Source organism: Pristiophorus japonicus, chromosome 2 (genome assembly GCF_044704955.1).
Source record: "Pristiophorus japonicus isolate sPriJap1 chromosome 2, sPriJap1.hap1, whole genome shotgun sequence".
In the NCBI taxonomy this organism is placed as follows: Eukaryota; Metazoa; Chordata; class Chondrichthyes; family Pristiophoridae; genus Pristiophorus; species Pristiophorus japonicus.
The window spans coordinates 245,562,491-245,583,126 of record NC_091978.1 but is presented as its reverse complement, the minus strand read 5'-3'; the positions used below and the strand labels follow the sequence as shown (position 1 = coordinate 245,583,126).

Genomic DNA, 20,636 nt, shown 5'->3' with positions numbered 1-20,636 from the left:
AGGTTAAAATCCCCCATAACTACTGCCGTTCCTTTTTCACATGCCTCCATTATTCCCTTGATTATTGCCCGCCCCACCATGAAGTTATTATTTGGGGGCCTATAAACTATGCCGACCAGTGACTTTTTCCCCTTACTATCTCTAATCTCCACCCACAATGATTCAACATTTTGTTCATTGGAGCCAATATCATCCCTCACAACTGCCCTGATATCATCCCTTATTAACAGAGCTACCCCACCTCCCTTCCCTTCCTGCCTATCTTTTCAAATCGTCAGATACCCCTGTACGTTTAATTCCCAGTCCTGGCCACCTTGCAACCATGTCTCTGTAATGGCCACCAAATCATACCCATTTGTAATGATTTGTGCCGTCAACTCATTTACTTTAGTTCTAATGCTGCGTGCATTTAGGTAGTGTTTTCATCCTAGTTTTTAAACCATGATTTTTAGTTTTTACCCCTCCTGCAGCCCTTTTATATTCAGTGGTCCTTTTTGTTTCTTGCCTTTGGTTTCTCTGCCCTCCACTTTTACTCATCTCTTTTCTGTCTTTTGTTTTTGTTTCCTTTTTGTTTCCCTCTGTCTCCCTGTATTGGTTCCCATCCCCCTGCCATATTAGTTTAACTCCTCACCAACAGCACGAGCAAACACTCCCCCGAGGACATTGGTTCCGTTCCTGCCCAAGTGCAGACCGTCCGGTTTGTCCTAGTCCCACCTCCCCCAGAACCTGTTCCAATGTCCCATGAATTTGAATCCCTCCCTGCTGCACCACTGCTCAAGCCACGTATTCATCTGTGCTATCCTGCGATTCCTGCTCTGACTAGCACGTGGCACTGGTAGCAATCCCGAGATTACTACTTAAAGAAAGATAACTTCAATGGTATGAGACGTGAATTGGCTAGGATAGACTGGCGAGTGATACTCAAAGGATTTGACGGTGGATAGGCAACGGCAGACGTTTAAAGATCACCTGGATGAACTGGCGTAAAAATAAAATGAGAAAGGTGGCTCAACCATGGCTAACAAGGGAAATTAGGGATAGTGTTAAATCCAAGAAAGAAGCATATAAATTGGCCAGAAAAAGCAGCAAACCTGAGAACTGGGAGAAATTTAGAATTCAGCAGAGGAGGACAAAGGGTTTAATTAGCAGGGGGAAAATAGAATGAGAGTAAGCTTGCAGGGAACATAAAAACTGACTGCAAAAGCTTCTATAGATATGTGAAGAGAAAAAGATTAGTGAAGACAAATGTAGGTCCCTTGCAGTCAGAATCAGGTGAATTTAAAATGGTGAGCAAAGAAATGGCTGACCAATTGAATAAATACTTTGGTTCTGTCTTCACTAAGGAAGACACAAATAACCTTCCGGAAATACTAGGGGACCGAGGGTCTAGCGAGAAGGAGGAACTGAAGGAAATCCTTATTCGTCAAGAAATTGTGTTAGGGAAATTAATGGGATTGAAGGCCGATAAATCCCCAGGGCCTGATCGTCTGCATCACAGAGTACTTAAGGAAGTGGCTCTAGAAATAGTGGATGCATTGATGGTCATTTTCCAACATTTTCCAACATCCATCAGTTCCTATGGATTGGAGGGTAGTTAATGTAACCCCACTTTTTTTAAAAAAAAAAGGAGGGAGAGAGAAAACAGGGAATTATAGACTGGTTAGCCTGACATCGGTAGTGGGGAAAATGTTGGAATCAATTATTAAAGATGTAATAGCAGCGCATTTGGAAAGAAGTGACAGGATTGGTCCAAGTCAGCATGGATTTATGAAAGGGTAATCATGCTTGACAAATCTTCTAGAATTTTTTGAGGATGTAACTAGTAGAGTGGACAAGGGAGAACCAGTGGTGTAGTTGGACTTTCAAAAGGCTTTTGACAAGGTCCCACACAAGAGATTGGTGTGCAAAATTAAAGCACATGGTATTGGGGGTAATGTATTGACGTGGATAGAGAACTGGTTGGCAGGCAGGAAGCAAAGAGTAGGAATAAACATGTCCTTTTCAGAATGGCAGTCAGTGACTAGTGGGGTTCCGCAAGGTTCAGTGCTGGGACCCCAACTATTTACAATCTACATTAATGATTTAGATGAAGGAATTGAGTGTAATATCTCCAAGTTTGCAGGTGGCACTAAGCTGGGTGGCAGTGTGAGCTGTGAGGAGGATGCTAAGAGGCTGCAGGGTGACTTGGACAGTTAGGTGAATGGGCAAATGCATGGCAGATGCAGTATAATGTGGATAAATGTGAGGTTATCCACTTTGGTGGCAAAAACAGGAAGACAGAATATTATCTGAATGGTGACAGATTAGGAAAAGGGGAGGTGTAACAAGATCTGGGTGTCATGGTACATCAGTCATTGAAAGTTGGCATGCAGGTTCAGCAGGCGGTGAAGAAGGCAAATGGCATGTTGGCCTTCATAGCTAGGGAATTTGAGTATAGGAGCAAGGAGGTCTTACTACAGTTGTACAGGGCCTCGGTGAGGCCACACCTTGAATATTGTGTACAGTTTTGGTCTCCTCTGAGGAAGGACATTCTTGCTATTGGGGGTGCAGCGAAGGTTCACCAGACTGATTCCTGGGATGGCAGGACTGACATAGGAAGAAAGACTGGATAGACACGGTTTATATTCACTGGAATTTAGAAGAATGAGAGGGGATCTCATAGAAACATAAAATTCTGACGGGACTGGACTGGTTAGATGCAGGAAGAATGTTCCCGATGTTGGGGAAGTCCAGAACCAGGGGTCACAATCTAAGGCTAAGGGGTAAGCCATTTTGGACTGAGATGAGGAGAAACTTCTTCACTCAGAATTGTGAACCTGTGGAATTCTCTACCACAAACTTGTTGATGCCAGTTCATTAGATATATTCAAAGTGGCCCTTGCGGCTAAAGGGATCAAGGGATCAAGGGGTATGGAGAGAAAGTGGGAATGGGGTACTGAGGTGAATGATCAGCCATGATCTTATTGAATGGCGGTGCAGGCTCAAAAGGCCGAATGGCTTACTCCTGCACCTATTTTCTATGTTTCTATGTTTCTAATTCATAATGAAAATAAATTGACTTTTTAAAAAGGAGTTGATTACAAGTTCGGGAGACATACTTGGCTCTTCATCATGATTGACATTTTTAAACCATGCATTATTCAGATATTCTACAGCAAGACTCAATTTCCTTGACGATGAAAAGCACACAGATAGACCTTGCAAGCTTATGCCCATTACTGTACCCAGATCACTAAGGCTTTCAGAACGTGCCAAATTGAATACTTTCTAGGCTAAAGAAAATTCAAATTTGAATTTAAAAAATAGTTTTTGAAATGTTTTGTAGTTTTAGAAAAACACAACTTTTAACCTATTCCACTCTTGGTGTATTGTTTTGTTATTTTTAATGTTATGTTTGATATTTATTCACTGTTCAGCTAACCACCAGTACTAAATTAATTGAATAAATTTAAAATGGAAGTTGATAGCAAAATTAAATCCTGATTTGTTTTCAAAAGTTTCATAAAGTGGGATGAATGCTTAAATGATGTATTCTGTCTAATTTTTGTTATAAGCTTTGTTTAGAGCATTGTAAAAGCTCTTATTGCCACTGCAGTCTTGTTTGACTGTTAGAACAAGTTTTTCCTGTTTCGAGCACTTTAGCTCAGAGCATTTTTCATACCTGAAATTGTAAAAATGAGCGCTTGGGTGTATAATACATTGTTGGGTGGGGCAATATTAACTTTCTATGGACTGGAATGGTATGCATGTATCAAAATAAAATCTCTGCAGCCTAAAAGCCCTTTTTTAGGTCAATGTAGTTTTCTCTAATTAAAAATGTACAGAATGTATATTAAGTATCAGCCTTGGCTCAGTGGTCCTACTCTCACCTCGAGTCATAAGGTTCAGATTTCACTGTAGTACTGAGGCAATACTGCACTGTCATGTGCTGGCTTTCAGATTCAACAATAAACCGAGGCCACATCACTCGGGTGAATGTAAAAGATCCCATGGCACCATGGGAGTTCTCCCGGTCTCCTGGCCAACATTTATCCTGCAAAGAATTTGGTCATTTATCTCATTGCTGATTGTGGGAGCTTGTTGTGTGCAAATTGGCTGCTGCGTTTCCTACATTACAAAAATCAGTCCCCTTCAAAAGTACTTTATCGGGTGTGCAATACTTTGGGATTTTAAAAAAATATATCTGTGTCAAATCATAGAATTTTCAGCACAAAAGTGAGCTAGTTGGCCCATTGTGCTAGTGGTAGAGTTATATCAGAGGTGGCTATTAATCTCATTTCCCTGCTCTTATCTGATGTACGCTATAATATTACATTCATAGTCAATATTTGGAAAAATTAAACACTTCCTGACCCAGTTAATTGTGACTTGGTTCATGAAGGGGACCCACATATAGTTCAAATATTTTGCCTAGCAAGGAACGACACAGATCTGCCCCTGATGCTCCAGAGGAAGGACAAACTTTGAGCAGTGGGTGAAGGGAAGCAACACCTGCTCAATTAAACAATGGGTTGGGAAATAAGCCAATTTAAAATCACAATGTTCCTAAAACCACTTTACTGTGTTTCTTCCACTTTAAATTTAAACCTATGCGAAAGTTCTGTAGCTTTTGAAGTTCTCTCTGGTGGCAACTCCATATAGAATGCACAAAGCATCATTGCCAGATCACCCTTGAGTTTCCAATGTAGACTTAATCTACGAAAGTGCTATAGGATCAACTTGTGGGTACTCTTTAGCATATTGCCATTCATCCACAAGCAGGAAGAATTCCAGTTTTCCTGGTGAAACAAATAGCACCCAGTTATGGATGGGATATAATGGTATGTCTTGTGACTTAGGCATGTTTATAACATAGCAACATTCAAAGGCATCAGCCCAGAAAATGAAGCCTTCAAATTGCTGCACCTCAAACCTCCATAATTATGAGGCAAAAGAATTGTGTTTTTGTTCAAATAAAAATTGCTGCATTAGCGATGGGTGATCTCGCTTGAACTGCTGCAACAGGATCGTAATAAACAAATTACAATTCATGTCCCAGATTATTTGAGTACTAATGGAAATCTTCCATTTGGGTAAGTAATCTAAGGAGCTCGTTTCTAGGTGGGCAATTTGCCATGTAAGCCCATCGTGAGCTGCTTTTTATTTTAGAGATATGAATATGGAGGTGATTGTTTTTCATTTCTTGGGATGGGAAGGGGAGAATTTTAATATCTTCCCTATCCCCCTTCCATATGGTATTTAGCAGCAAGCAGTATTTTAACAATTGGTATTAGATTAAACTGGAAACAGTAAGATAATTATTGCTGGTGACAAATGGTAAGATTTAATTGTGCAGCAAAAATACCATATTGATTTATAGTAATCGAGAAAGATACTTGTGAAGTGGGATAGCGTGTGTATGCATGCAGTAGATAGGAAAGAACTCTAACCACATCTTGGGTTACTTTACACAAGTGATTTAGATAAAATAAATATTCTGACTACTTTGGACTTGTGTAATTGGTCAAATGATAGTTGCATTTGGTGTAGTCTCGTTTTACACCCGTGTGATTTGTGGTTGCAGTACACTGCAGCTTCTTTGAATTTAAATCTTATCACCTACATTTTTTATCAATTGAATCACCTAACAGTAACATTGTTACTAATACAGCACATTGTGCTGTAAAAATTAATGTTTTATGAGTATACAGTTTTGAGCATTATTGAATGCAATTTAAAAAGGCAGCTGAATGGCTTAATTTCTCTCTCTAACTCCCTCCATTCTCTCTTGCCCTCAACCAGCCATTTAACTTTCCTGTCTATTTCACTGATCTGGCTGACCCCTCTATCTCCACCCTTTTGTAAACTTCAGCTCATCCAAAACTCTGATGCCTGTTTCCTGTCTGCTCACCCATCATCCTTGTATTTGCTGATTGGCTCCTAGCTCTTAATCATGTTTTTTTTTAAAAGATCATGTTGAATCTGTGCCGAATGGTCAGATCTGGAATACGTTGTGCAATTTTAGCCTTATCATTATGGGCCCAACTTTAGCCATGACTTGCATCAATTTTTTTTGGAGTAAGTTGTTTTTTCTGGCGTAAGTTTAAAAAATGCCATTTTCCCTCCCAAATTTGCTCCGGAGTAGGTCCGATTTATTTTTTAGGTCAGTTTTTTTTTTCAAAAGCGGGCGTTCCCAAACACTTACGTCAGCTTTGGTCATTTATGCCAATTTGGCCAGCAAAAACTTACTCTAAATTGGCTTAGGTCAGTGTATGTAGCCAGCTCTGAAAAACCTTGCGGGCAGTGAAGAAAAAGCTGCGCAAAATCGGCAGACATGAGGGCAGGGATAGGGGAGGGAAGGGAACTGGAGGGGACTTCAACAACCAAGCACCAAACTTTGCAAGGAAAAGGTCAAACAATTAAAATACTAATAAAAATGAAGTAAATTCTACCGAAATGTCACTGGGGGGGGGGGGCGGGTGGCTACGCAGAACGACTGGAGAAATGCGAGCTGCTGGCCGCGATGCGCGATGTCACGGGGGCGGGGGGGGGGAAAGCGAAAGAGAGAGATATGCTGGTATACAAAATACTTTTTCACTCTTTCCTCCCCCCCCCCCCCAATCAAAACTCTCAAGCACAACCAATAAATAAAAAAATAAAACCGAAGTCCTAACTCATCCGGGAATTCGGCGGGTTGGCTGGCCGGTGCGGGAGGCCACTCGGCCGGGGTTAGGGTGCGGCGAGATCTGGCGTCCCTTCAGCCGGGGATAGAGGCTGCGAGCATCGGGTCCTGCTCACAGCCCGCAGGACACGCTGGGAGAGCAGGAGCCTGCGCGCAGGTGCCAGCACTGTTTTTGGCGCTGGCCTGTTGCTCCACCCCCCACAAGAATGCACGCCACGCCAGGACTCCAGGGACTCTCAAGAGCATCCAGGATGGGGCCCCTTTTTTCCAGCGCGCAAAGTTGCCGCACTTAAGGTAAGTATGCCGAAAAAAGGGATTGGGCAAAGTTGAGCCTTATAGGAGTGATGTAATAGTTCTGGAGAAAATACAGTCAGCTTTTTCAGGATTATACGACTGATGAGGAATCTGAGTTATCCAGGACTTGGTAGAATGGTGGTTATACTACTGGATTTGCAACCCAGAGTTTAAAAGTTCAAATTGAAGATGCCAAGTTGTGAAATTAAATACCAAAAACCTGGTAATGTGGGCTAATACCAGAAAAAAAATAACTGCCAGATTATTTATTGTTTGTTTGAAACTCCAACTGCTTTGTCCAGTTCCACACTGTTGTTGGCTCCAGGCCCACCACCACTTTTTCAGCGCATCTAGGTCGGGCAATAAATACTATGAGCAATTTTTTTTAAATTACGACGCTAGTTAGAAACATAGAAAATAGGTGCAGGAGTAGGCCATTCAGCCCTTCGAGCCTGCACCGCCATTCAATGAGTTCATGGCTGAACATGCAACTTCAGTACCCCATTCCTGCTTTCTCGCCATACCCCTTGATACCCCTAGTAGTAAGGACTACATCTAACTCCTTTTTGAATATAGAAACATACTAGTTGAAACTACTACTGTTTTATTCCCTTGAACTGGGAACATTGAGAGGATGTGATGGGAGGTGTTCAAAATAACGAAAGGAATAGCCAAGGTAAACAGACCTAAAAAGGAATCAAATGCAAGAGGTTGTGATCTCTTTTAACTAGATGCATAAAAAGATTAGCAAAACTGTTTCCCTAAGGAATTATTGGAATATAGAATGCTAAATTGGTTATACCATTCAAAAATACTGGATATGATTATTTAAAAATGAATATAAAAGGTTATGGGGTGAAAGCTGGAAAATGGGATTAGTCTTGGGAAAGAGCAGGCAAATAACATTGTAAAAGCAGCCCCCAAGCAGGGTCTAAATTCAGCATGGGTTAAAGGGCCAAATGGTAGGTGGCCTACTTTGCTAAAATTTCTGTTTCTAGCTGGAGCATTATGCCATTTATGTTTTACAAAATGTAACTTTTGATCAATTTGCATTTCTGAGGGGTGTAATTTGTGTTTTTTACAAATTATTTTTCATCTATGTCCAAGAGCAAAAATTCTCTTATTTAATGTAATTATCTTACAAAGGAGTTGATTTGATTTCAGAATGTGTTTTTGAATAGCCAAAATAGATAATTTAAAATTTATTCTATCTGACTACACTAGGAATAAGAATTAGGGACTATTTGCAATTACAGTTACGTGAACTAACAACACAGCTTTTGTTCCTTTTAAATCGCAGATGAACTGCAAGAAAATGAGTACAAGCTAAGAGACAAGATTATTCCCAGACCTAATGTGCAAAGGTAATTGGTATTGTAAATTCAAGTTTTAAAAAAAGTTCATTTTAAACATTTTTGGTAAGCCTTTTATTTTATAGGGGAATACTTTGAAAATACTGGGGGAGAAATTCTACTTGCAATGTAAAGCTAACCTTGTCTTAATGTTTTTTTAGATCACAGTTTGGTATAGACAGATATGGTAAAGGCCAAGCATCACCTTCATTAGAAAGAGCCAGGAAAGCTGCTCCCTCCCCTAAGCAAAAGATTGTGTTTCAAGAGTCATCTGGAATGAACTTACAGATCCACAGGTACTGTAAGGATAATGAAAATCCACCACAGCAGCAACTGAAACAACCCTCCACAGACAAAACAGCTCCAAATTTTTCAGCAAAGTCCAACGCCGAGGATCTATCTGTGCCACAAGATCCTGATGTATTTCCTTACAAAGACTTCAAGAAGGTTTCACTTGTTACTTTTGGAGAAAGTTCCAGTAACAATTTGCAAGCCTCACTGGGTTCTGCAGTTCATAGGTTTCCTTCCCAGTCACAGCATGTGGAAATAAATGCAGCAGCATCACCGTATGGATCACCAGTACATTTGCATCCAGCCAACAGTTCATCTGAAAGTTCTCAATTCAGTCAATGCTTGCTATCTGGGGAACTAAATTCACACCATGGTTGTGAGACGAGAGATAACTTCCTAGAATCTGCCCATCAAGTAAGGTCATCGCCACCGCCTCTGCCTCCAAAGAAGTATAATCGGAGAACCCAATCAAGTTTGGACAGCAATGCTTTAAATGTCAGACCAGTAGATGAACTAAAGGAGCAAAAGGAAAATGTTTCTATTTTGACTAAAGTGGCTGCATGCGTAAAATCCAGGTTTACAGATGATGCAACGGTACCTCTGAATGAGGAGCCTAAGAGGATTTTTGATCAAGGGCAGGTTTCAAGTCCTTCAGAAAGCTCTGATCATGAGTTCTTGCATGATAGAGTAATAAATGTGCCTGACAATTCTACAAAGCATGAAACTAATGCTGCTTCAGCAGGATTGGACAAACAAGTTGCTCCAACAACCTATTTTTCTGTGGATAGTTGCATGACCGATACTTACAGAGTCAAGTACCATGAGAGACCTAAACTCTACTTTGCTGATATGAAAGCTAATGAATCCCAGCAGGGAGCAGGGCATCCCTTTCAAGGTAAGTTAGGTTTGTAATTTGGAACTAGTTAAACAACTGATGAAGGGTTGCACATGAAATATTAACACTTTCAGATAATGCTCCATCTGCTATATATTTCCAATGTTTTACACTTATACAGCAATTTATGTACAACCTGAGTGTTGATGTGCAGGAATGTGCCTCCATTTGAATGATTTATGTTTGAAACACTACAGACAGGTATTCGTTTCATAGATTGTGAATAAACCATGTCCACAAAACAAATTTACAATAAATGGTTAAGATGCAAGGAAGCTCACATCTCAGTGAATCTTCAAAAGCTTTGTGAATAGAAATCATCGTAGCCCTATTATGGGATATCTTCTACATCTCATATGACAACAACTTTAATTTACAGGAGCATTATCAAACAAAGCTTGACACCAATCTATTTAAGGAGATGTTAGGCTAGATGACCAAAAACTTGGACAAAGATGTAGCTTTAAGGAGCATCTTAAAGAGAGATAGAGAAGCTTAGGGGTTGTGCAGAGGCCAAAATTGGAGAAGCGCATAGATCTTGGAGGATTGTAGGCTGGAGGAGGTTTCAGAGATAGGGAAGGGTGAGGCCATGGAGAGATTTGAAAACCAGTATGAGAATTTAAAAATTGAGGTGTTGCTCAACTAGGAGCTGATGTAAGTCAGCGAGCATTGAAGTGATGGGCGTGGCGGCCCCAACCTGCAAGAGACCATCGGCAGCAGGTCGGGCCATAAAAATGAGCGGCGAGTGGCCCCTGGAACAGTGTGGCGGCATACCACTGCAAGGTACGTCACGAGCTTGGTGCAGGAGAACGACGGCAGCGAAGAGGGGCATCATCAAAATCCAGGTCGGTGATTGGAGCGCGGGCAGATACAGCAGGAGCGGCGAGAGATTGTAGAGAGACGTGATCTGGGCCCAGGAGAGGCGTGAGTTCGGGGCCAGAAGAGGCGAGGGCCCAGGGGCAGCATGGACCAACCCACACTGTGATGTCCGTGCAGCAGAGCAGGTCTCCAATCAGCTTGGACCAAGACCTAGCTCTCAATAACAGTGTGATGGCTGGTGTGCAACGGCCACCCCAGGTTTTAAAAAAAAATCCACGCACCGGCATCTTCCACCCCTCAGGATGTAGTTCAGGACCTGGAATATTAGGTCCTTCATTGAAACACCTGTGAACTCATCCTTTTTTTGGCATAGGAGTAAATCATCCTTGTTTCGAGGGACTGCCTATGATGGGTGAACAGCACTTGGTGAGAGTTAAGCTATGGACAGCAGAGTTTTGGATGAGTTCAAGTTTATGGAGGATGGAAGATTAGAGGCCGGCCAGGAGAGCTTTAGAATAGTCAAATCGAGAGGTAACAAAGGCATGGATGAGGATTTCAGCAGCAGATTCAGCAGCAGATGCACTGAGGCGGGCAGAGACAAGTGATGTTACGGAGGTGGAAGCAGGCAATCGTGGTAATGGAGCAGATATGTGGTCGGAAGCTCATCATGGGGTCAGATAGGATGCCAAGGTTGCGATTGGTCAGGTTGAGCCTCAGACAGTGACCAGGGAGAGAGATGGAGTTTGGTGGAGACGGAGTCTTCCCAATATTTAGTTGGAAGAAATTTATGCTCATCCAGGACTGGATGTCGGACAAGCAGCATGACAAATTGTAGAACGTAGATGGTTTGAGAGAGGTATTGGTGAGGTAGAGCTTGGTGTCGTCAGCATACATTTGACCTGACCTGACGTCATGTCGTGTCATGTTTTCGGATGATGTCGCTGTGGGGCAGCATGTAGATGAGAAATAGGAGGGTCCAAGGATAGATTCTTGGGGGACACCAGAGGTAACGGTGCAGGAGTGGGAAGAGAAGTTATTGCAGGTGATTCTCTGACTTCGACTGTAGAGATAAGAATGGAATCGGGTGAAGACAGTCCCACCTAGCTGGACAATGGATTAAAAGTGTTGGAGGAAGATGGTGTGGTCAACCATTTTGAAGGCTGTAGACGGGTCAAGATGGTTGAGGAGGGATAGTGCACCATGGTGACAGTCACATAGGTTGTTATTTGTGACTTTGATAAGGGCAGATTCAGTGCTGTGGCAGGGGCGCAAACCCAATTGGAGGGGTTCAAACATGGAGTTGCAGGAAACGTGAGCAAGGATTTGGGAGGTTGACTTATTCAAGGATTTTGGAGTGGAAAGGGAGGTTGGAGATGAGCCGGTAGAGATGGGTCAAGGGTGTTTTTTTTTAGGTGGTGGGTGACGATGGCAGATTTGAAGGTGATGGGGACAATACCTGAGGAGAGGGAATCGTTAACAATATCATAATATAAGTTAGGCAAAAAGTGATCTTTTTTGAGAGTGAGATTGAGAATGTTTAGCAGGTATGTTTCTAATACATTGAGCTGAGATGAGATAAATGATAAAATCTACATTTAGAAATAAGCATCTTGTGTTTAAAATTTTTTAAAGTTTGATTCCATTTCTAAAACAAATTGCTTCAATTTTATTTAGACATTGTAAAGTTAGATTTTTTTTCAATATACAGTTGATGGGATTCTATAATTCTGTGAACTGTTCTTTATACAGGTTCATCTGTGAATACATCTCAAATGATGCATAGTCCCAGAAAAGGAAATTCCCATTCATAATTGGTACTGTGAAATGCAACCAGGTATTTCCCGACAACTCTGCATTGTGTAATCTGCTTATTATGCTGTTATATTCCATACCTATTGACAATAGTTGTGTTTGTAAGCAAAGGCATAGATTTGGGTTAGAGAAGGACAAGGTTAGGACATATGCAACAAGTATTTCTCAACACAAAGGAACAGTTTTGCCAGGAAGGATGTTCGAGGCCAGGACACTAAATATATTTAAGAAACAGCTGACTGTGGTAATGGGAAGACAGTGGAGTTGGTATCCTGAGGGATTACATCAATTCTAGATCATTTTGGATAAAGGACAATATTCAACTAGACCTATCTTGTGATCTAGAGTTCCTGGGAAAGTGTGTGCCACACATAGTCATAAACATTAAGATCATGTCAATATGGCTGCTTTATAGTTACTCTCCTTACTAATACTAAGACAGAAGAAGTGGGTATAAACCCATAAATATTAGGCCAGGTACCCACATTAGTGTGGAAAATAGCAATCCATAAAATATTCTTGTGTTCATCCTTAACTGAGTGTCGTCGTCGTCATCAGCAGCCCCTCGAAATCGAGGAAAACTTGCTTCCACTCTAAAAGTGAGTTCTCAGGTGACTGGAATTACAATCTCTGTCACAGGTGGGACAAGACAGTCATTGAAGGGAAGGGTGGGTGGGACTGGTTTGCCGCATGCTCCTTCCACTGCCTGCACTTGTTTTCGGCATGCTCTCGGCGACGAAACTCGAGGTGCTCAGCGCCCTCCCGGACGCTCTTCCTCTACTTAGAGCGGTCTTTGGCCAGGGACTCCCAAGTGTCGGTGGGGATGTTTCGTTTTATCAAGGAGGCTTTGAGGGTGTCCTTGAAACATTTCCTCTGCCCACCTTGGGTGTGCTTGCCGTGTAGGAGTTCCGAGTAACTGACTAATGTTGGGAGAGCAACATCTTCCAATGGTATTCTGACTCAGTTGATTTCAATGGTGCTGTGATCTCTTCTACCAAGGTAGTAGAGCAGATGTTTATACCCATGATTCCCTGAACAGCATAAGCCCAGTTTTACCTGCTCCATCCAGAGATAAAGTAAGTGGTGAGTTGGGGAATCTGACAGTGAATCACATGCAATGCTTGGCGGCAGATTCAACAGCATTAAGTTTGGAACAAGTTGTCTTCTGTTAGGTCTGTGTTGGGGAATGAAAAAGCATATTAAAAATTGGCAGACAATGTTATTCAGTCCAAGATTAACAAATCTGTGTCACTCAAACTATTCCTGGTGCCTTGTCACAGCATAACATTGTCATTAGCCTAGAAGTTCGTCACTCACTTGTATCCTCTTCTGTGGATGGTACTGCCTGGATGGGAGGTTGAATTGGGAGTCAGTGTAGGTCAGCAAACACATGGTTAATGGATGAACAGGACTTGGTGTGGGTTAGCTTATGGACAGTTTTGGATAAGCTCATGGTTATGAAGGTTGGAAGATGGGAGGCTGGCCAGGAGATGTTTGGAATACTTGAGTATGAAGGCAACAAAAGCATGGATGAAGGTTTCAGCACCAGATGGGCTGAGGCTGGGACAGAGATGGGTGATACTGTGGAGGTGGAAGTAGGCTGTCTTTGTGATGGAGAGAACATGGGGTTAGACGCTAAGCTTGGAATTGCAAACAGTCTGGTTCAGTTTGAGATGGGGCCATCATGCCCAAATTGCAATTCAATGTTTTCAATAACTAATTTTCTTTTGTGCTTTTAAATGTTGATGCTGTAAATGCAAGTCATGTAATTTTGCATAATTATTTCACCTAATTCTGTTAAAATATATATTAATTGAAACACAGGAGCTGTAATGCAAGTGTGTATCATTTAATACTAGTATTTGCAGCATCTATATTATGAATCCCCTCAAATTCCACAAAAGTGCCTTAATTTCCAGGTTACATTTTTTGGTATGATTGCGCATTGTCAAGTTGAAATTTTTCTTAATGGTTAAGATTAGCCACAAATACAAGGCAGTCTAATCAGTGCTGGGACAAAGAGGGATATGACTATAACACAAGTCTTGACAATTTTTGGCAATTTAATATATGTCCCATTTTGGAAACATTTGAAATTGAAACTAGTTGATACTGAACAAGTGTAAATGTGAACTTTTTACCTTCCAATGAACAGTGTGATGCATCCACTTTTAATAATATCCCAAATCAAGAAATAAAATTAAAACAAATTGAATACCATGTCATGGTCATTTATATTGTGTCTGGAGGCAACACTAGAGCCAAATCAGCATGAATAACTACAAATCACTCAGCAAATCTACAACCATCAAAAAATGGCATACTGCATTAACATGTACTGTGAGCTTTGTTTACAAAATATACTGTACAATATTTGAGATGGAGTGATAGAGATTTTTTAAAGATTTTTTAAAAACCTTGCATTTATAAAGCACCTTGCATGACTTTAGGATGTCTCAAAGCGCTTTGTAGCCTATGAAGTACTTTTGAAGTGTAATCACTGTTGTAATGTAGGGAAACACGGCAGCAAATTTGTGTACAGCAAGGTCCCACAATCAGCAAAGAAATAAATTACCAGATAATCTCTCTTAGTGATGTTGATTGAGGAATAATTATTGGTCAGGACAACCAGGAGAACCCCTCTTATCTTCTGCATCCACCTGAGTGAGGAGATGGGGCTTCGCTTTAATATCCTATCCGACACTGCTTTCTACCCGATTGCAGACCTTCCCTTTTGTTCTTTCATCCCCTCCCCCACCCACCACCTTCCTTGCCTTTGCACTTGCTTAAAACCTTGTTATGGGCCCAGTATTGGCCATGACTTGCACCAATTTTTTTTTTTTTAAAGAGTAAGTTTTTTCTGGATTAAGTTTAAAAAATGCCATTTTCCCCCCAAAATTTGCTCCAGAGTAAGTCAGTTAGGTACGATTTTTTTCTTTCCGTTTTTTTTTCAAAAGCGGGTGTTCCCAGACACTTGCGCCAGTTTTGGCCATTTATGCCACTTTGGCCAGTTAAAACTTACTCCAAATCGACTTGGGTCAGCCTATGTGGCCAGCTCTGAAAAACCTTGCGGGCAGTTAAGAAATTGGCGCAGGTTAGTACATTTAAAGCACCAAGACTTACAAAGCACTAAACAAAACACAAAAAGTAATAAGCAATCAATCAATAACAAATCAAAAATAGAAGTCCTACCTTTATGCCAGAATCAAGTATTTTTTTAAAGTCCCCCCCCCAATCAAAACACACTCTTTTCTTTCTTCCCCCCCCCCCCCCCCAATCAAAATTCTCAAGCACAACCATCAATGAATAAAAATATAAAACTGAAGTCCTACCTAGGCCTGGGAACTCTGGGCCGGCCGCCCGGTGCTGGAGGCCACTCGGCCGGGGATAGGATGCGGCAAGATCGGGGCGTCCTTTCGGCCGGGGATAGGGCCTGCGAGCATCGGGTCTTGCTCACAGCCCAAGGACACGCTGGGAGGGCAGGAGCATGCCCACAGACTTCACTGTGCATGCGCGCAGGTGCCAGTACTGTTTTTGGCGCTGGCCTGTTGCTCCGCCCCGCACTTCACAATGCATGCCACACTGGGAATCCGGGGACTCGGAAGAGCGGCCAGGATGGGGCAACTTTTTTCCAGCGCGCAAAGTCGGCGCATTTAAGCTAAATGCGCTGAAAAAAGAGGTTGGGCAAAATTGAGCCCCAAATCTCTTAACTTTTCCAGTTCTGACGAAAGGTTGACCTAAAACGTTAACTCTGTTTCTCTCTCCACAGATGCTAGCTGATCAGCTGAGTATTTCCAGCACTTTGTTTTTATACCACTGAACTATATCTGTTCTATGGTATTGAGCCTACTATTTTTAAATATCAGAAGCTTTAACGACCTCCTAGATTATCCATGAAAATGCTTTGATTTTTTTTTTAACTCTGATCAAAAGTTCTTTTTTTTAGCCTAAATCATTCTGCAAGGAATTTCAATATGCCTAATGGCTTTGGGAGTAGGATGTAATCATTTTAACATGATTTTGTATTTTTGATAAATGGTGTGTATTTAAATGGGATGTGTTCTATGTACATTTCCATGTATATTTATGCAGTTTAGAAAGTTTCATTCTTGATTTTACTTTTCCAGGCTGTGGATAGATGTTCTGCTTTGTGTGCCATTCAATATACATGGAATTAAAGACATCACGAGTCACATCCCAAAGACTTGACAAGTGAGATTGTCATGGAACCTAATTTTATTTAATTCCAAGTTGGTTTTAAAGACCGTTTAACTGGAGCACTATAATTACAAAAGGAAGAGCTCCAAATAAAAATTGCTAAGAATAATTGATGATGCAGAAATTGTCCAGCAGAGGGCAGCTGTCATTCATAAAGCTGGATGAAGTCAAAAGATTTTGCAGTACTGCTCCTTGTATAGATTCAAGTGCTGCACATAGTGAAGATGTGGAAACATTTTAAAAATGTCAATCAAAAACTTGTATTCTGTACATTGCTAACACAGGACTATTTTATCTTTCTTTTTTTTGTATAAACCACAATTGTGAGCTTTCACATGGAATCATTCAAATATTCCTGTCTTGAATCCTATGCCAAGAAAATGTTAAGCAAAATTGATTACTAATTTCAGGGAACAAGATAAAGCAGATAAAGTCTGTCTTGATTTCCTTAAACTTATTTTCCTGTTTTAATAAGCTGAATTTAAGATTTTCTACCAGAGGAAACTAATAAATTGCCATAAGGAAAAGCCAGTGATGAGGAGAAATTGATTGCAAATTAAATTGGCAAAAACCTAGCCTTTTGTATTGAGCAAAATGTAGTTGTGCAGGAAATTAAAGTTTGAAAGTTTTGAGATTTATCCATTGAACATAAATCAGCAAATTCTTTGATTAGCTGATGAAAATGAAATTTTAAAAAGCAGTCGACAGGAGTAAGCTAAGTGAACCAAAAGATTTCAATAGTTTCAAAAGGCTTTTTAAAAAAAAAAAAATCACCCATTAGCAGTAAACAATAGCTTTTTAAAATTTGTGTGTGGAAACACTTGCAAATATTGATACACTCCCAGAGACTCCAAATGTCCAAGACATATCAGCTTTCCAAAAATAGCAAAAAAATGTTTTTATTGGTACATAAAATAACAAAGCATCACTGTAGTAAGATAACAAGTACAGAATCTAATGACAATAGACAGATTTAATAGCTGCTTTTGAGGACCTAACTTAAAAACAAAACAGTATAACTTCTATTTTTTATTTCTGAAACTTTGTTTAAATGGTTTTAATATTTTCTATTTGTCAAATGAGCTTGCAGAAACCAGTTTTATTCATAATTATAAACACTAAAATTATGGTTTTTTTGTACAAGTTAAAAAATAAGTCAAACATTTTAAAACATTTTATAACAAATAGTACTTGCCCTCTAAGAGTGTGCCGGTTGGATTTCTTTTATACCACTGTATGTTACTATACAAATTAACTTTCAAAACTACAAAAGCCTAATCACATGGTGATTTACTGAAGGTCAATTGTGACTACAAATATAAAAGTACTGTACATAGAGAACATTTGTAACATGGAGATCTATAGGCACAACTGCCAAAATTCTGAATAATTTTATGGAAAATGCTTTTTATAAAAGAATTTTCTTATGCATTGAGGAAAGATTCTATGCAGGCTGAGATTTGAGGTACTGTAACTTATTTTTTTTAATATACTAATATCTGCATGTAGATATTATCTGACTAACTTTTTCATAAAAGTATTATCTTTTCAATATCTGAAGAATACTATGTATTAACAGTACACTTCTGTTTTTTCTGTTACTATGCACACATGTTTATGGCATTTGAGTTCCGAATAGGCAAGTTATTTAAAATTACTTATCTTAAATGTCACCTGAAAGGCAGATTAATTATTTAATAATAGTTCCATTTGTAACACATGCTTCGAATGCATTTCTGTATTCAAATGGACTTTCTTGTCCCAAGTCTTGTTGGTTTATTTTCTAAGTGTGCCTGTATCTATTGGGCTAAACCCCATTGGCTCCAATGAAAAGTGAGAATATTTAGATATCTTCTGAACAACCTTGAACTTTGCTGTGCACTGAACAGTTAACTTAGTTTACTATCAAACGTGTCTTTGCTTATAAGTATTTTACCAGTTTAATTACCTTGCACAAATATATCGAAAGTAAGCCTTAAAAGTTTTAGGATCATTGTGTCAAAACCACATATAATCCTAAGTATACCTTGACTATAAATTAATTTTATATTGTGCTGTAAAAATACTGTATTAAAAGTTCTTGACTCCAAACATCTGATTTAATCCAGCCTGTGGAACAATAAAGCACAAAAGGACCAATATGGCCATAAGACCAAACTGTGGCAAGGACAGAGTGTCTATTTATTTTTCTATGTAAAATGAGAGAATATTTGTAACACACTGATTTTTATTATGCTTTGGATACATAATGTGGAATAAATATTTACTTATTTGTCCAAGGAGGTTCTTTCCGGTTACATGTACTAATATCTTAATGATAAAAGTATTAAAACCTGAAATAAAATATTTTTATCCTACTTCTCAGTATGTTTACTTAATTTAGTCTAATGTAGGGATATGCAGTCTAGTCTCCATACTGGAATCTCTGCACATCACAAACAAAGCTCAGTTTTTAATAAATATTCTCAACCAAAGCTCATATGTGTTTACACATGTAGCAAAACATCCCAAAGCACTTTACAAAAGTGTTAATTTTTTTTTAATTGATGCCAAGCAAAGGAAGGAAACATTAGGAGATATGGTCAAAGAAAAGGGTTTTAAGGAGGGTCTTGCAGATAGAGAGGCAGAGCATTTAGATGTAGGTGCCTAAAGGCGTGAGAAGAGATAGGGAGGATGCACAAGAAGTCAGTGGGGAAATGGAGCGTTTGTGGAAATGGAGCGTTTGTGCAATTGGAGGGGTTGTAGGGCTGAACGAGATTAGAGATAGTGGGCTCAAGTTTCAGCCTGAGTTGCTCCTATTTTTTTGGAGCAACTAGAAATTGCAATTCTCGGCATTTAGTTTGCTCCAGTTCTAGTGAGAATAGTTTCATTGTGGAACAGATTTTTTTTGAAAAGGGGGCATGTACAGCCACTTATGCCTGTTTTGCAAGTTTAGGCAGCGAAAACTTACTCCAAACTAACTTAGAATGGAGTAAGTGTAGATTTTTGTACGCTCAGAAAAACCTTGCCTACACTTATAAATCAGGCATAGGTAACGAGAGATGGGGAGGGGGGAAAGGGGGGTTCACAAACATTAAACACTTCACTTTTACAAATAAAGAGCCATCATCAATAATAAATGATAAATAAATCAATAAATCAACCAATAAAATCTAAAAAAATTACATTATTTTTTTAAATCAATCAATAAATACAAAATTAAGTTTCTACTCACCAACTGCACCACTGGGAGCCCTCCAACAGCGTGCTGGGACAGGAGGCACCCAGTGTCTGTCTCTCTGTGTCTCTCCCTCTCTGTCTGTGTTTCGGGGAGAGAGGAGGGGGGCACGGGAGCTAAACGAGAGGGAGGGAGGGAGCGGGAGCTAAACTGGAGGGAAGGGGGGGGGGGGAGGAGCGGGAGCTTACCGGGAGGGAGGGAAGGAGGCCTGAGTCCGATCTTCGCATTGGCACCACATTCGTCCAGAGCTAGGGGGCGGTGTGCTTCGGGCCCCTCCCACACAGTCGCGGGGGCCTGGAGCTACTGCACATGCGCGCACACTCTAGCGTGCATATGCAGAGGACCCGGCACAGTTTTCTGTGCAGGGACGTGGCTCCGCCCCCCACGAGTTCTGCTGCGCTGCGCCAAGGGCCTGGATCGACCAGACAGAGGGGAGAATACCAAGGTAAATAATAGGCGACGTTTCTTTTAAAAAGTTGCCGCACCACATGGAGATGCACCATTCTAACCCTGGGGGCAAACTTGGGCCCAGTAAGAGGTGAGGCCATGAAGGCATTTAAACACATTTCAATTATTGTGGGACCAGGAGCCATTATAGGTTAGCACAATCAAAGGTGATGGGCAAGTGGGACTTTGAGCGAAGAGTTTTAGAAAAGCTGATGTTTACGGAGGATGCCCAGGAGATTATTGGAACAGTGTCAAAGGCATCAATGAGGGCTTCACCCGGCAGAAGGGCTGCGGTAAGATCAGAGGGTCGGCAATGTTACGGAGGTAGAAGTAGACTGACTTGGTAATAGATAAGTTACGGGATTGAAAGGGCAAATTGAGGCCAAATAGGACGACAAGGTTGAAAATAGTCTGACTCAGCCTGAGACTGCTGGGGAGAGGAATCAAATCGGTGGCAAGGCTATATAGAGTTTGTGGCCGAAATTTCTCTTTTTTTTTTGAGGCCTGGGGCAGAAGATATTTTTTGTCGGGCGAGGGGGCGACCGGCTCACGAGAATTTGTGGATGACCCAGGCCGCCGTAAAACCGGCAATTACATCGCCATGTCCGCCACAAGGCTGGTGCAAGCCAT

At 40.7% G+C, this 20,636-nt stretch overlaps 1 protein-coding gene across 1 annotated transcript in view; it reads left to right on the top strand.

The window, feature by feature from the left end:
* Window positions 1–18,640, top strand: part of LOC139245193 (inactive ubiquitin carboxyl-terminal hydrolase 53-like) — a 167,579-nt gene extending 148,939 nt beyond the window's left edge. The window contains exons 14-17 of the mRNA XM_070871130.1: window positions 8,256–8,319; window positions 8,469–9,493; window positions 12,062–12,146; window positions 16,252–18,640. Coding sequence (XP_070727231.1) covers window positions 8,256–8,319; window positions 8,469–9,493; window positions 12,062–12,123 — 1,151 coding nt within the window. The 3' untranslated portion in view covers window positions 12,124–12,146; window positions 16,252–18,640. The remainder of the gene's footprint in view (window positions 1–8,255; window positions 8,320–8,468; window positions 9,494–12,061; window positions 12,147–16,251) is intronic.
* Window positions 18,641–20,636: the final 1,996 nt, after the last annotated feature.